General features: G+C 44.4%; 1 protein-coding gene across 6 annotated transcripts in view; it reads right to left on the reverse strand.

Moving 5' to 3' along the window:
- Nucleotides 1–1902: 1902 nt before the first annotated feature.
- The window catches only part of FLRT2 (fibronectin leucine rich transmembrane protein 2), an 89570-nt gene continuing 73772 nt past the window's right edge, over nt 1903–17700 (reverse strand). For all 6 annotated transcript variants that reach the window (XM_028718132.2, XM_028718142.2, XM_028718176.2 and 3 more), the window contains one exon: nt 1903–6482. In XM_028718132.2, coding sequence (XP_028573965.2) covers nt 4101–6086 — 1986 coding nt within the window. In that variant the 5' untranslated portion in view covers nt 6087–6482 and the 3' untranslated portion in view covers nt 1903–4100. The remainder of the gene's footprint in view (nt 6483–17700) is intronic.

Consider the following 17700-nt stretch of genomic DNA (forward strand, 5'->3'; position numbering starts at 1 on the left):
CCCATGGGCCCAGGCACACGGAGTATTGACATGCGCAGTGTAGACATATGCCATGCCCACTTCAGACATTACTCCGAAAACATGAAGAGTCAGTGGGACACATTGATGTTGTGGGCAGGGTCTGTAGGTGTTCCCACATTTACTAAATGCTTTAGGCTTCTTCTGAAGAGAGCTTATATTATGAGGCATGCCAGCCACTATGGACAGGAGGCTGATCTGGAATTAAAACAGCTCTGAAACACCACATTCATGTGACTCCTGACTTGTTACAGCATTATGTCTTCAGTTCAGAAGATTTCACCCATGTTCTCTCCCCTCCTCCCACAACAATCAATTATTGAGAAAAGAAATTCCATTAGAAATCATCAAAGGGGAAAGAAAAAAATCAGTGAAATTGTCATGGGTAGGGTGCAGTGGTTTTCCATGGTCAACTTGCTATTTTGGTGGCTGGGGATGTTTGTGAGACCTTTTCAATCTTGCAATAAACACTGTCTTCAGAAGCTCAGGGTGGTAATGGCACATGAGAGGGCATTCTTTGTGAAAGTTCCTAAGTCGTGGAATTCCCTCCTCACAAAGCTGTACCTGGCACCTCTACTATCCAGTTTTGGGTGAACTGGGCCATTGACACCAGGGCCATTGATACCTGAGATATATGGATCCACCCTACTTTTGTATTTGTAATGTGCTTTTAATGTTGTATTTTAAATTGTCATGACCTACCTAGTGATGTTAGGGTGAAGGATGGGTAATAAATGAAATGAGTTCTAGTAATAGACCTCTGCAACTTCCCTGAATGTCTACACTTTTATTAAGGGGGAAATGTTGTGTCATAACCTTCCCATTTGGGCTTCTTTGATATTAGGAAGCTGAGACAGCCAGGGAGGCTGCAAAGTGCTTGCAAAATGTTTACTAGGAAGGAAGACACGCACACCACCACTTCACAGAAATAAGTTAAACCGAGAACTCTATACCTGCTGAACTTCCAGAGACATTCTAAAGAAAGTCTAGAGTGCCCTCATAATGTGGGTGGAAAATGGAAGCCTCTTTCCCAGGAGCATAAAACTTTTGAATAATTGGATTTCAGCGCAGCACTAGTTTAGATTATGGATCCCTTTCTGCATGGCCTCTGAGATTATGTGGGCCTTGAAACAGCCTTCCTGTCTAGACACTTCACTTTAATTCCGAAGGCTGAGCTTATCCATCACCATGACCACATTATTGATCTGTGAGAAGGAACAGCACATCTGTGGTTGAATTTTGTGCGTGCCTGCATTATTGAGCAATGAGGACTAACATGCAGCTGATGTTTTCTACACTTAACTTTTAGTCTTTCAGGCATACATTTGAACATCAGCCACATTTACCTTTTGTAGCCTTTAAAAGAAAAAGAAAACTGGTTCCTAGACTATTCAGCTAGTAGCGCTGTGACACCTTTAGTACCAACCAGTTCTCATTCATCTCTCTGCTGAAATGAAATCTATATATTAAATTGGGGTAGATTAAATGTAACCCCTGTTGAGCATGCTTGCAACAAGCACCAGTTGACTAAGCATCAGGAAGGATTTCCTGACAGTAAAAGCTGTGGAACGGTCTCCCATGAGAGGTACTGGACTCTTCTTCCTTGGAGGTTTTAAAACAGAGGTTGGATGGCCATGTATCATGGATGCTTTAGCTGAGATTCCTGCATTGCAGGGAGTTGGACTAGATGACCCTCGGGGTCCCTTCCAAGTCTACAGTTCTAGGATTCCTTATGCACACACATGCAAGTACTTTTTCACTGTGGAGAGTCATACCACTATTTATGTTTAAAAAGAATTTCCTTTTGTCAACAGCCAAACAGCTTATATAGCCGGAAGAAAAAGAAAACGCTTTGCATAAAGGTTTCTAGCTAAAATTACACCATTTCAAACCATACGGCAGCCTTTTATTTAGCAAAGGTTCAGTGACTTCACTATTACAGTAGCCACACAGGTTGCCTAAAATACCTGTTATAGCTGGAGAAAATAGCAAATATACAGAATATAGAATGGAAATCCAAAATGTGGTTATAAAAGGTGTTGGGTGGGAAAGGACAAAATTCCTCAGGAAGTGATTGTACTCTGCCTTTGTACGCCAAAGTGCTGATCAATCTCCTTGGAGTGGCGGGTGAAGATTGTCAAGGAACTGAAGAAGCTGTGTGCAGAATTCAGTTTTGTGATGAACAAGAGACTGAGCAGAGCAAGTACTAACTGCCCCCTCAGCTCAACCCCTTAAGTAATTCCAGTTTCTCAAAAGTAATTGTGGTTAACTTTTCAATTAAAATGTATTTTATTGAGATGACAACTTGTGTCTGGTCTTTCTGATGTTAGGAAAGGGTTTCGATAAAAGTTCTACCTCCCCAATCAATGTAAGTCAAGGAGAGCAAGTAATAGAATTTGTTTTTATGATTTTTGTTGTGCTCTGATATCACATATTTTGGGATTATGTGGGTGTGTTCAAGCTTTAAAGGGAGGAGTGGTTGAGTCAATTTCTGTTTCATTTTAATAGGGACTGTACAGCATACATTCCCAGGGTGTCATTTGCAGAGGTACAACATTCTCAAAATAATATTGGTGGAAATCAGACAAAATTGGGAGCACTGCTGTAGCCTCAAGGACCAAACACATTCTACCAAAGTGGGATTGTCAAAGGATGTGGAATGCATTTAAGGTGACATGCGCCTCACAAATCCTTTAAAACATATTTAACTGGATCTTTTTCTTGACACATTATCTTCTGCCCGGCTAAAACTGAACTTAGGCCTGATGATTTTATCTCTCTGGAGAACTGTGGAACACTCCTCACTGAATTGTTTATATGGTTTAAATGCCTCACAATATTCACTTTCCTCCTCATGGAGCAGGCGAACTTCAGTGAGTGAAGTAAAAAAGAAATTATTGGTTTTTTAGAGCACAATCCGAACCATGTCTGCCCAGAATTAAGCCCCACTGAGGCCAATGGGCCTTACTCCCAGGTACATGTATATCAGATTTCAGTCTAAGTTAGCCAGAGATAGGTGTGAAACTAAGAAATAGCAACATGAATTCCTCTGTTGAGTTAAGAGTGTTTGGGATTATCCTTCTAGTGATGAGAATCGGTATTGCTAGCTGCCCTGGCCAACTAACCACATCTGTTTGGATTGCTGGAATGAATACTCTTCAATAAGTTCAAGGCCAACTTTAGTTCTGGTCTTGGCCAGAACTAAAGAAATGTGCTTTTGGGCTGGAGTGGAGAGAATAAGAATATAAAAATCTGAATGTAGAATAAAAGTTCTGACAAGACTGGTCAGGATTTTCTTTTTTAAAATAATGTCCTGATTTTTATGAGAACTTAAAAACAAACTAAGATTTTGCCTTGAATATTTTCACATCAGCTTTTGCGAGGAGGGACAGATGCATTATGAGCATCCTGTGGGGGAAGAAAAGATACCAACATAAACAATGGTGGAGATTCATAGTGTTTGATACCCAAAAGGCCCTAATTTCTTCTCTGGCTGGGGGCGGGAATTAAAAGGTACAGAGGCAGGTAGAAGTGATGAACTAAGTTTAACATGAGTTACTCCGATTTTATGAACCAAAAGAGGAGGTTAATTTGTATTTCTCCTGTCATTTGCTCTACCTTAGACATTCCACATGATTCCTCATTTAATACAAACTTATCTCCTAAAACTACTGGAAAATGTACGAGCTGCTATCCCCCAAACAGCTCCAAGAAAGCAAAGTGGTTAATGTTTGAAGAATGAGGTGTTCTTTCCTTTGCCATGGCATTGGGTTCTTATTGTACAACCCTGTACAGTACTTCAGCAATATATTTTTCTTTTAAGATTTAAAAAGCAAAGAGTTACAAAACTGTTTGCAATTAACTTGAAATAGAAAAGATAGCACTTTTTTTTAAATCCCATTATATAGTACACCATATAAATTACAGATTATTCAAATGCACAAATGCATCTGTGTAACATTTATCAAATGTAATTTTTGTTTTTGTTTTGTTTGTTTTGTGTGAGTAGGTTTGTTTTGTTTTCCTCCCTCTGAGTTTTTGCTCTCAGCGTCAGGTGTCTCGCCACACAACCCCCTCAACTATCACGTGTGGCAGTGCTCCAGGTCTGAGACACTGCTGTTGCAATAGCGCATGTTGTTGGGGATGTGGCAGTCTGTGTAGTTAATGCCCCCATTTGGGGTATAAATGGGCTGCAGTCTGAAATCTCCTTTAAGGAGCTGATCATTATTTAAGGAGACAATCTGAAAGCTGGTTTCTGTCATCTCCAGGATGGAGTTATCCTTCTTGGTCCCTGCTTCGCAGTAGTCATCTTTCCGCCGGCCCCGGTTGTATTTCCATTTCTGAGAGGTGTAGCGTCCCTTTTTGTGCATGTGCCAGCAGAAGATGCTGAGCAGGACCACCAGGACAAACACCACGGCCCCCCCGATCAAGCCTGCCAAGAGAAACGGGGACCCAATGTTATGAGAAGTGGTCTGTTCGTGGCTGGAAGCCGTGTTGCTTCCATTGCTCAGCAGGGAAGCCTTGGTGGTGCCTTCAGAGCAGACGGTGTCCTCGCCAACTCGGTAATTATTAAAATCATCCAAGGGGACCAAGCAAATCCGATACGTGGATTTGGGCTCTAGGCTCGCCAAGCTAATGTTCTGCCTCTTGTCACTAACTATCCGTTCCTGAATGATGCCGCCTTCCAGACTGTGGCCCATTTTAACCCAGGTCAGTTTGTAGGCCATCACGTTGAAAAGGGAATGCCAGCTGACTTGGATGCAAGTGTCATTCACAATGTGGATGAAAAGTTGGAACTGTTCAGTAATGGGAGGGGTCACTTTTTCTTCGTCGTCCCTCTCAGGCACAGTGGGGAGTGTGGCTACAGTGTGGGGAAGAGGAGTGTGTTTGTCACTTGGTGTAAAGACCGGTGACGTAGGGGTTACTGTGGTTGGCAGGGATGTAGAGGGAGCTTGGGTAACCAGCGTCAGATCAGGGGTGGTTGTGGGGCATGACAACATATTCATGTTGAGTTCCCTGACAGCCATGCCTCGGACGTGCTCTGGTCCTTGACACATGAACCCTCGCACGTTGATAGAGGAAGGGATTAACTTGAGCCATTCGGTGACCCACTTAATACTACAATCACATAGCCAGGGATTATTCCTTGCTGTGAGTTGTTTCAAGTTGCGAAGGTTGTCAAAGACACCTCTGGACAGCATCCGGAGCTGATTGTTGGAAATATCGAGTCTCTCCAGCTGGTGGAGGTTTGAAAAGGCTGAAAGTGGTATGTGTGAAATCTGGTTGTCCTGTAGAGAAAGCCTAAGCAGGTTTGTACCTGGGAGTTCAGGGGGAGGGTATGTTAGTGAATTCCGTACTATAGAGAACTCTTTGAGTTTGGATAGGTGGCTGAAGGTGCCATCTGCAATGCCTTTATTATTAAGGAGGTTGCCATCTACTATGAGACGTTCCAAGCTTGTGAGATTCTGGAAGGCCATGTCTGATATGATGGCAATGCGGTTTTCGTCGACTCGTAGTTCTTGTAAGTCCACTGGAAGGCCAACAGGCACACTGCTTAAGTGGTTCTTGGACAAGAATAGAAGCTTGAGGCTAACAGCTTCCCGGAATGCCCCATCCTCAACCCCCACGGTAGAGATGGAATTGTCATCCAGGTGCAGCTCTTCCAGTTTCAAGAGCTGTGCTAGAGCAGCCCGAGAAATGGTCTGGATGTTGTTTTCCTGCAGGTGGAGAACCCTGACATTCTTGGGCAAATTCATGGGGAATTCATCCAGCTGGTTGCCATACAGGTAGACTGTGTGCACAGACTGGACATTGTGCAACTCTGCAGGAAATCCAGCATTATTAATTTGGTTATTGTGGAGGTAGAGTACAGTTACACCCTCCGGTATCCCAAGAGGCACTGAGGTCAAACTTCGCTCGTTACAATAGACAAAGTTCCGGTCACAGCGGCACACACTTGGACAGGCCAGAGCTTTGGAGAACTGCATGGAGAGGCCCAGAGAAAAGACAAGCCATGATTTAAAGAAAACAACCCTGTCCACGGGCCACATTCTAGTCCACGGGCCCATTTCTAAATGAAGAAACAAAATACTGAAAAAAGGGGGGAAATGCTAGCAAAAAGAAGTAAAAAAAAAAAAACGGAAAGAGATGCTGTGTTTCTATGCAGGTAAGAGGTAACGTCCCAGAGGCGAAATGCAAAATAATCCGTTTATAATTAGATGGCCTTTCACTTGGAAAGTCGCTGTCCTGCTAGCCAGGCTTACACATGTTGTTGCCTCTCGCCATGTATGCTGAATGCTAAGGTAACTGTGTCCCGTACAGGTAACCCAGAGCAAGGTGCCAAACGTCAACCAGAGACGGACAGGACGGCTGGATTAGTACTTCTGTTGGCTGCGGTGACAGGGTCCTCAGCTTCCTTCAGTCGGCAAGGCATTCATTTTAGCTTGAGGCTGGATTTGAGAAATCTGTTAAGAAAGGGAGAGAAGGGAAAATAAATAATGTGGCATTGTTAACTGACAAACATCCTGTGCACAGAAATTCATTAACTTTGTGAAATGGTAACATAAATAATCTAGGCGGCTTCTCTCCCTCTCCCTCTCCTCCAGCTTCTAAAACCAAGTGGAAAAATCAGCTGGGGAAGCAAGAAGGATAATTGGTTCCCAGGCTAATGACATAGCAGTGGGCAGCAAGCTCAGGTTAGAGTTCTAAGCTGCACAGAGTTCCTGGTAGGATTTTGGGGGCAGCAGTGACTCTGGTGCACTTAAAAGTTAGGTACTGCTTGCTACCCCTACCCCAAGGTGCATAATAAAGCCATGCATTGTGTGGAGAAAATGGGAGTGGTGTTTTTCTTCTCCTCTCAAAACGCCAGAAAGTGGAGTCATCTAATGAGGTTGGGTGTTTGGGAGATTCAGGACAAACATCCCCCAACCACCCCATCCAATACATAGCAAACAGTTCTATAGCAAGTCAGACCAATGGTCTATCTAGCTCAGTATTGTTAACACTGACTGGCACTGGCTCTCCAGGATTTCTGACAGGATTTCTGACTGAGAGTCTTCTCTCAGCCTTGCCTGAAAATGCTGAGGATGGAACCGGGGACCTTCTGCATACAAAGCTTTTCCAGTGAGCTAAGTAATTCTTCACACCGCACATGCAAGGCTGGCCCAAGACTATTTGCCACCTGAAGCAGAGGACAAGATGGCACCTCCCCATTTTGCATACAAGAAGCTGATTGGATCTTACTTTAATACTGGCAATAGGATAGCATCCTCCACTGACCTTGAGAGCAGCAGGCTAGTTTAGAGGGTGCACACATGTTTTAAAGTATGGTTGTGAATTTTTCTTTATTTTAATGTAAACCGCTTTGAAGTTTTGTACAACCAAGCTGTGTATAAATGTTATGCAATATGTACACCTACCTACCTACAGTGACAGGCTCTGTAGAACACACAGCTCTGATATCATGCAAAGACAAATGGCTGGGGCTGCCCCTGCTGCCCCCCAGAGACTGCTACCTGAGGCAGCTTCCTTACTCTGCCTAATGGTAGCACCAGCCCTGAGAATATTGTTCTCGTAGTACAATGTAACTGTGGAACTTCGTCCCACATTATGTAGGGATGGCCGCCAACTTGACTGGCTTTACAAGTGGCTCAGACCGATTCATGGAGGACAAAGCTATCAACGGCTAGTAGTTACACTGACAATACTACCTCTAGTATCTTTGATGACCTGATGTTGGGAATGATAAATGAGAGAGTGTTCTGTTCCATTTGGAAAGGTTTTACCATGCAGTTCAGCCAGTAATGTTCAAAGCAGTCCTAATTTTGCTTTCTCCCTCTGGCATTATTCATTATTTAAATTTAAAGCTGAAATATTTAGTTCCTTAAAGCATGCTGGGATAATGCTGGTTATGAAAGATCTCACGCTTGATGATTAATTTGTATTTTCTAATAAGGGGCAATGCTTCCATTACTTACATTTCAATACATTTGTTTGAACTGATGGCATTAGTTGATCTTACAGTAACTTATATAATAGAGTAAAGTACAGAGAGAAGTATGGCACACATTAAGCTCCCACTGTTAATTGAATTGTAGGTAATTAACAGCTGCCAGGATTTTACCCAAACTGTATCAAATGTGTGTGTGTGTGTGTGTGTGTGTGTGAGTGTGTGTGTGTGTGTGTGTGTGTGTGTGTACGTGTGCGCATAGAGGGGGGAGATGCCGACATTAGCTAGCTAAATAAACTGATCTATTTTGTTTTTCACAGCACAATCCAAATCATAGCCTCACACCTGGTTAAGGCAGAACATTCAATTTTTGCCTCACTGGTGTGCCCTGTGCTCCTGTGGAAATGGACAGATTACCTAATGCACTGTTTGAGGCTTTGATCTCTTACAAGCCGCCTCTGTCATAGAGGACCAGTTCCTTTTCAATTATGTAAGATGCTGTGATACTGCAGAGACATTTTTAACAGGATTACATTCTAACACACATCTTCTGTGACAGTTTATCATTCTTTAACGTGCCTGGGCTCCCTTCTAAATCATACCAACCAGATTGGCCATCATGACCCCCCCCCCTTTAAAAACACACACAAATAAACTAAAGGAAGGTTTTCAGAGTCTTCAGATTACAGCCACGTAAACCCACTTTTAGGGACGTGGGTGGCGCTGTGGGTTAAACCACAGAGCCTTGGGCTTGCCGATCAGAAGGTCAGCAGTTCGAATCCCCGCGACGGGGTGAGCTCCCGTTGCTCGGTCCCTGTTCCTGCCAACCTAGCAGTTCGAAAGCACGTCCAAGTGCAAATAGATAAATAGGTACCGCTCCGGCAAGAAGGTAAATGGCGTTTCTGGTTCACCAGAAGCGGCTTAGTCATGCTGGCCACATGACCCGGAAGCTGTACGCCAGCTCCCTCGTCCAATAAAGCGAGATGAGTGCTGCAATCCCAGAGTCGGTCACGATTGGACCTAATGGTCAGGGGTCCCTTTACCTTTAAACCCACTTTTACAACAATGCTCCTGCTGGATGACCACAACCTTACATTTGTGTGTGCAACGACACGTCTCCCAATTGCCTTCTCCCTTAAAAAAGCAAACCCAATTAAACTATGTTCATTTTCACCCCACCCTCCCTCCAAGGATCACAGAGTGGCACACATAGTTACCTCACCGCCTCATTTTACTCCCTCAAAAGCCAAGTGAGGTTGGTTATGTTAAGAGATAGCGATGCACACAAGAATGGGGCTGTGAGCTCAGGTTTCCCAGAGTGACAATCTACCCACATTACACTGGTCTATCCATTTGCCTTCCGTTCAATCATTCCAAATAAAATGAGAATCCCCTCAGAGAGGCACATGCTACTTTAAGAAATCTGTTTTCTGAAGCCCATGAACTTCGTGGTCAAAGAATAAGAAGTTATGGATCTTTCTGATATTATGTTCTCTATGCAATATCAGTACTATTTGTAAGGATTTGCCCTTTACTCAGATGTAGTGAGATAAAAATAAAATCAAATCACATTAAATAATTACATTAAATAATTATTAAAAACAAGGGGATATGGGGTGGGGTTTTATATTTTGCTGTTTTTATTTTTGTCCTTGTAGTCTGTTAAGGAATGGGCATGAAAAGTAACTAAGAGGGAGGGGCAAAGGAGCAGATGAAATACGAGGAAAGCTCTATTATGAATTTAGCCCAGCTTGAAAGTGGACTGGGTCCCATTTAAAATCCCCCACCCCATTCAACTAGTTTCTCTTGCACAACTTTGACCCTTTCACTTGAAATGCTTCAACCATCCCTAGTGTTTTAAATATTTTATAATATTTTTCAGCGTATTTTTCAACGCTTGTGATTCCTCCCCCTTCATTTCTTTTCTTTTCTACACTTTATATGCTACTCTGCTCTGAACTGTTTTCAAATACTTGGTGACCTAGCTTGAAACGAATAATGTTCTTTTTCTTATTGATGTCTTTCCTCTATTGTTACTGCTTTTTCAGGGTGAGATGTCAAAATGCTTTAATGCTTTTTAAATGCCTCTGGTTTTCTTTCAGTTACTTACTTATACAATTCTTCCGCTCACTGAGTTCATTCTATTAACTTTGTAACTTGGCTTGGTCTCATTTCATGGAACATATGGATGGCTGTCATTCATTTTCATATATTCCCCTTTTCAAACTGTTATAATGTCTCCATTTCTCCCATTTTCTATACTTATTCCATTCTTTCTTTTAGCATTTTCTATTTACTTTCTAATTTATTGTTTCTCCTGCGTATTACTATCCCACCCCCATCACAGGGTTTCTATACTTTTATGTATATATCATTACAATAATTAATTTATTGTTACTGAAGCTCACACAATATACTTTGAAGCACTTATTTTTTTACTGCTCTTCTAACATTCATACCTTATCCAAGTTTTTCTGTCTATCAGGACTTTATTTCTCTTGATTTTCCATTTTCTTTAGATGGAAAAATGTTCCAACTTCCTCGTTTTTAACAACTGTGCATTATATCTTTCTTTTCCAATGACATGATTCCCCTTCCCCATTCTTCCTTGTGGTTTGTTGCCTGTTCTATGAATGTCAGTTTTCTCCTTTCAGCCTCTGATATTTGTCTTTGCTTCATTCTATGGCTATCCTTTCTCTCACAAATTTGACACTTCTATTTTTCCTAATAGGCAGAGACTAAGATATATCTATTTTGGATCTCTATGGTTCAAAGGCATTTATACTTTTAAATGGATCCAAATATACCCCTCCAAAAATGCAGTTTTATGTGCTATGTCATACACAGTACATTCCATATTCTTAAAGTAGTAAAGTAAGTCTGATTAGAAATCCAGTATTTGATATATTTCATTCCCCCCCTAAATGTCTCTCCCCAACAACAAAGCTTTTCAAGAAATATTATGTCTCTAGCTAAAGTCTGGGTTAGCTTCACCCACATTTTAGTACATTAATAGGAAACTACCCTATAAAGCCTGTTCACCAGAATATTGCATTCTCCTTGTTCATATCCCTCTTGACACAAGTTTAATTACACCTGCCTTTCTGCCTCATTACTAATGGAATTTAGAATTAGAAAGGGAACAGGCCAAAGCCACAGGCATGAGGCAGAGAAGACAAACGTGATGAATGAGGAAGGGAAGAGGAGGGGTGAATGCAGGACGAAGTGTGTGGAGTGGAAGTGGAACCAATAACCAGCGCATATGGCTTCAGTGTGCATGTGTCCACTGTCAGCCTGATCGATGCTGCTTTGTTTCCCTCTGCAATTACCTTTGTCAACTGTACATTCCTCAGGGCAGAAGCTGTATCACCCACTATGTTTATAAAGCAAGCCGCTAGCAGCAGAGAGATGCAGTGATTCGATGCCGGGGGGAAAGTACTGGGAGAAAAGTAGCTTGAAACTAATGATAGCTGGAGCTTTTTTCACCACAGTAGCAATCCTATGCAAATCAGCTCAGAAATGCCAGATCCAAAGGGGTTTACTCCCAGTGCTTCAAGCCAGGAAAATAACTGGCAGTGCAGTCAGGCCAGGATCGGTGTTATATGCTCAAATCGTCTTGCCCCAGTGAGCAACCTGACTGCTGAATTCTGCACCCGCTGAAGTTTCTGAACCGTCATCAGAAGCGGCCCCACGTATAACACATCTACCCTAGAGCATAGACAAAAGGAGTATCCCCAAGCTACGTTCCGAGGAAGTGTAGGGTCAGCTGTGGTGTAGTGGTTAAGAGCGGTAGACTCGTAATCTGGTGAACCGGGTTCGTGTCTCCGCTCCTCCACATGCAGCTGCTGGGTGACCTTGGGCTAGTCACACTTCTCTGAAGTATATCAGCCCCACTCACCTCACAGAGTGTTTGTTGTGGGGGGGGAAGGGAAAGGAGAATGTTAGCCATTTTGGGACTCCTTTGGGTAGTGATAAAGTGGGATATCAAATCCAAATTCTTCTTCTTCTTCAGGTACCTCCCATCCATCTGGTCTAGGGAACCACCCACTAACAGTGTGTCAAACTTATCTGGATTGAGCTTCAGTTAATTGGCTCTAATCCAGTCTATGCAGCAGTCCAACACATCCACTGCTACACCCGCAGATGTAAAGGAGAAGTAGAGCGGCGTGTCATCAGCTTATTGCAGACAGCGTACTCCAAAACTCTGGATGACCCCACTCAGTGGTTTCATGTAGATGTTGAACACCATGGGAGATAAAGACGAACCCTGAGGAATCCCTCAATGAAGGCTCCACAAAGCTGACTAGCACTTCCCAAACATCACACTCTGGAAAAGACCATCCAAGTAGGACTAGAAGCCATGCCACCCACCCCCAACTTGGACAGCTGCTCCAGAAATATACCATGGTCAAAAGTCACTGAAAGGTCAAGTAGAATTAACAGAGACACGTTTCCTTGTCTCTCTCCAGGCAGAGGTCATCATAGAGGGTGACTAGAGCAGTTTCTGTGCCCAAACTGGGCCTAAATCTCAATTGAAATGGATCTAGAACATCCGTTTTACTCCAAGAGCACCTGGATCTGGTCCGCAACCACCCGTTCAAGAACCTTGCCCAAGAAAGGGCAATTGGAAGCTGTACAATCCAAGCAGGGTTTATTAAGCAGTGGTCTTACCACTTCCTCCTTCAAGCAGGCAGGGACAACCCCCTTTCACAAGGAGTCATTAATCACCTCCCTGGCCCAGCCGGCTGTCCCCTGCCTGCTAGTTTTTATCAACCAAGAGGGGCATAGATCCAGAGGGCAAGCAGCCACCCTGACTGATCCAAACACCTTGACCACGTGGGTGGCGCTGTGGTCTAAACCATTGAGCATCTTGGGCTTGCCGACCAGAAGGTTGGCAGTTTGAATCCCTGTGATGGGGTGAGCTCCCATTGCTCCCACAGCAGTTTGAAAGCATGCCAGTGCAAGTAGATAAATAGACACCGCTCCGGTGGGAAGGTAAACAGTGTTTCTATGCGCTCTGGTTTCCGTCACGGTGTTCCATTGCACCAGAAGCAGTTTAGTCATGCTAGCCACATGACCTGGGAAGCTGTCTGTGGACAAACGCCAGCTCCCTTGGCCTGAAAGTGAGATGAACACCACAACCCCATAGTCACCTTTGACTGGACTTAAACGTCCAGGGGTCCTTTCACCCCAGCCTTACTAATTGAAACTCAGCCAACACAACAGGATAGTGTTCTGGACACCCCTTGAGATTCATATGCTGTAACAGCAGAATAAAGCATGTAGCGGATGCTAGCAATGTAATCTTCAAAATGCTTTGCAAACAAGTCACAGTGAGCTATTGTTTCTGCTACCTCCTTTGGGCCAGGCTGTAAAAGGCCTCATACTACCAGGAAAAGCTCTGCCGAATAGTATAATGAGGATGCAATGGAGGCAGCAAAGTATGCCTTTTTGTTTAGGACTGCAGCTCAAATGATGTAGCAAAACAACCAATCAAATCCTACAGGATCAATCAAATCCTGAAGGATCTGTACTTCTGACTCGAAAACACAATTTGGTGAAACCTTAAGACGCAAATCTATTCCAGTGTGCCAATACTCTTGTACAAATGTATATTTTAAATAAATTTGTTCCATTTAATAGTGGAGACAGGATCATCATTCAACTGTATCCTTTTTCCAGCCTTTCAAAGCCTTGATTGCTTTTCTGTGTCAGAATGTGTTGTAAACTATGTATAAGGCACTGCTTAAGTAAGCTGCTTCCATGTACTGATTTAATTGATCCATTCAGTCATTCGAATCAAAACTTAAAACTGACTTATTTACATCACACATAATCTTCACCAGGGTTCTCTTCCTGAAGCTTACATTAAAGCCATTAATCAAAAATCCGGGGGGGGGGGGGCAGCTTCCCCTGATACGTGTGAGTAATGGTTTTGCAGAAAAGCTGGAGGGCCAAAGGGCTGGAGTCAGTATTTAGAAGTTTAAAGAACATGCCGAGGGGGAGCAAAGTGCTTCCCCTAACATGCCAGACCCTGCCGGCTTCATTTCTGATCTTCAAGGGGGATTCTGAGCATGTTCACTGAATGCACTTAGAACTGTTCTTGGGACTGGGAGCCCTGGTGGTGCAAATCCCTGATGCCATAACCAGCATAGTGTAAAAGGTAAAGGTACCCCTGCCCGTACGGGCCAGTCTTGCCAGACTCTGGGGTTGTGCGCCCATCTCACTCAAGTGGCCGGGGGCCAGCGCTGTCCGGAGACACTTCTGGGTCACGTGGCCAGCGTGACATTGCTGCTCTGGCGAGCCAGAGCCGCACACGGAAACGCCGTTTACCTTCCCGCTAGAAAGCGGTCCCTATTTATCTACTTGCACCCGGGGGTGCTTTCGAACTGCTAGGTTGGCAGGCGCTGGGACCGAGCAACGGGAGCGCACCCCACCGCGGGGATTCGAACTGCCGACCTTTCGATTGGCAAGCCCTAGGCGCTGAGGCTTTTACCCACAGCACCACCCGCGTCCCATTCACCAGCATAGTGGTAGATACATAAAAGGTGCTGTATACAAAGTCAGACCACCAGTCCTTCTAATTCAGTACTGTCTACACTGACAGGTTGTAGCTCTTCAGAGTTACCCTCCTAGCCCTACCTGGAGATGTTGGGGAGAGAACCTGGGACCTTTTGCATGCAAACCATGTGCTCTGATGAATCCTTTCCCTTCTTCATGCTGAAGCATCAGCATGAGGGCTCTGGCTGCAGAGCAGCAAGGGTTTTCTGTCTAGCTTTTTTTTAATGTTGAAATATACCTTGCCTGATGCCTAGGAACTAAGCTCTGTTTGCATTGCTTTGATTCATTCAGTGCTGTCCTGGTGTCTTATAACAGGGTTGGGGGTCCAGGGGCCATTCAGTTGGACTGTGAATCCCACTGCCCTGGGTGCAGCCAATGAGAGTTGGAGTTGAGCAACATCCAGAGCGCCACAGATTCCCTATCTACTGACCTACCACTCTCCTATTGACTCAAGGTGCAGAAGATGGAAGGAAAACGAGGCTTCCTTTAATTTCTCACAGGCTTAGCATATAACTGTTTAATTGTAGAGAAGGATTAGCTTTGAAAATAGTCATCCCCCTGAGACTGTTTAAAATGTGTTTTGGCTTTTCGAAGTGATTAGCACAATCTTTATGTAATCAAGAACAGGGAGGTGGGGGGGGGGGGAGTATTGTATAAAAGTGTTATTGGCTGCTAGCATGTCTTCGCAGATGTGAGAAGAAAGTTAGACCTGCCCTGTAAAATTGAGCCGCAAACTGCTTAGCTCCATTTTTAATGACCGACAGTAAATACATACAAGGGGATGTCTCGTTATGTGTTAGAAGAAAGAACCAACCTGGGTTTTCAAGGTACAGAACGCAATGCAAACACATTTAAAAGGAAAGGGAGCAGGGCTAGGGAAATTAGGACTTGTGCACCGTTGCTTTTACTCTCGCGGGCTTTGCATGCCAAAATTTGGTTTGGATATTATTTTCTCTGGGAAATTCCCATTTTGCATGTGGGGTTCAGGCTGCATACACAGCATACATTTAAAGCAACCCCCCCAAGAGAATTCTGTGGATTCTGTTAAGGGTCCCAGGAACTGTTGCTTGGTGGGGTGGGTGGGTGGGTGAACTATTGTTCCAGGATTCTTTGGGTGGAAAATGTGCTTTGAATATACACGTGTATGCACACAGCCTCACTCTCATATTGGCAAATTCAGGTTTCACTATTAAGATGGATTTGGTGCTCTTGTGGGACAAATCTGCCCTCCCCCAGCCAAAAGGAAAAAAAAAGAAATCAGACTTTCTGGCAAGAAAAGTGACAATAAAGTGCACAGGAAATTGTGGGATAACAATTGCATGACATAATGTCATAGAACCTCCCCACAAACAAGCCAGATGAATGTTCAATAAATAGCTGGTACTGTGTGTGTGTATTCACAGCACACAATGAAAACACGATGAAAGCACTTGAAAACAAGAGTCCCCCCCCCCCCCAACGAATTCTGGGAGCTGTGGTTTGCTAAATGTGCCGAGAGGTGTTTAGGAGCTGCCTGTTCCCTCCCAGAATTGCCATTTCTAGTGTTCTATGTGAAGAGGGCCTGATTGTTAAACCACTTGGGAACTGTAGCTCTGGGAGGTGGGATAGGGGCCTCCTGATAACTCTAAACATCCATAATAAACTACCGTTTCCATTATTCTTTGTGGGAAGCTATGACCATTTGTAGTGGCATCATAGCGCTCTAAATATATGCAGTGAATGTGGCTGGCATAGCATCTCCAACAAATGGATGAATGCTCAATAAATAGGTCATCTGGAAGCAACCTCAGATTTCAGACTAAATACCTCCTTATTCTCACAAGCTGATAATAGATTACGGTAATTACATTAATAAGGCTGAGAAGTCTCTCCCTCCCATCATTAAGTTTAATAATAAATATCCAGGGTGCCTGTGAGCAAACAGAGAGGAATTATGCCGTATCTTTGCTTACTTTTCTGCCCACTGTGGCAACAATGTTTTTGCCGTGCTGCTCTTTTGCTGTAAATTGCTTAAATCTCTCATACACAGAAGTTTAGAGCTAGGTAATTATAGTCATGAAAAGGTGCGATCATATTCTATTCCTTTAGCGGTCAAAAGCTGTTTCCCCTGCACTGGGGTTCCTTTTCTAAAGGCAGTTGTTATTGTGTCAGATTCTTTGAGTTTGAGTTAAATCTACTCCTGCTCCTTTTATTGCACAATTTCAAACTGTTTTGCTATCATATAATCTTATTTTGCTACACGTAAGCTGCAAGAATGAACAAACTTTCCTTTCTTATTCTTTTTAAAATGTATTTAAAAGGTTTGTTTCATGCCATATATAGCTAGCTAACTGATCACTGTACTTTGCAGGACAGGGTCCATAGGCGCCGACCCCATGGGGCCTGAGGGGGCCCGAGCCCCCTCAAAAATTTTATTGGGGGGGCTCCGCCCCCCCAATAATTTAAAAAATTATCGCGCGCCTTGGCTCCCGCGGCCGGCGAGGGGAGCCCGGGCCGCGCGCGGCTGCTGCTGCCGCCTCTCCTGGGGGCGCCGCCTCCCCGGGCGGGAACGCTGCGGTTGCGCGAGGGAGGAGGGCGGCCCCTGGGGGCTGGGAGAGCCGGGCTGCCGTGGCCGAGAGGGCTGCTCTGCCGGGCGCCGCTGACATAATTTAAGCAAATTATCGCGCGCCTTGGCTCCCGCGGCCGGCGAGGGGAGCCCGGGCCGCGCGCGGCTGCTGCTGCTGCCGCCGCCGTTTGTGGTCATGGCGGAGCTGCCGCCTAGGGAGGAGGGGAGAGGGGGCTGGCGGGGGGGGCAGGCGGTGAAGGGGGCTTGGCTGCGCTCTCGCTCTCTCTCGGGCTCTCTCTCTCTCTCTCTCTCTCTCTGGCTCTCTCATAGGCGCCGACTCCATGGGGCTAGGCGCAGCACGCTCTCCCCTATTCGCTCACGAGGAGGCGGCGCCACTTTATTTGCATATTCATGAGCTTATTTATTATTCATGAGCTTTCCCGGGCCCCCCCAATATTTTTTATAAGTCCGCGTCCCTGACAGGGTCTCCTGCAGATACAGTAAAATGTGAATCGGGCCTTTAGCATGGTTGCATCTCCCCTTTGGAACTCCTTGTTACATATCAGACAGGACCTTTGTTGTCTTTTTGGCACCTACTGAAGAATTTCCTTTTTCAATAATCCTTTAA

The sequence above is a fragment of the Podarcis muralis genome, chromosome 1, assembly GCF_964188315.1.
Source record: "Podarcis muralis chromosome 1, rPodMur119.hap1.1, whole genome shotgun sequence".
In the NCBI taxonomy this organism is placed as follows: Eukaryota; Metazoa; Chordata; class Lepidosauria; order Squamata; family Lacertidae; genus Podarcis; species Podarcis muralis.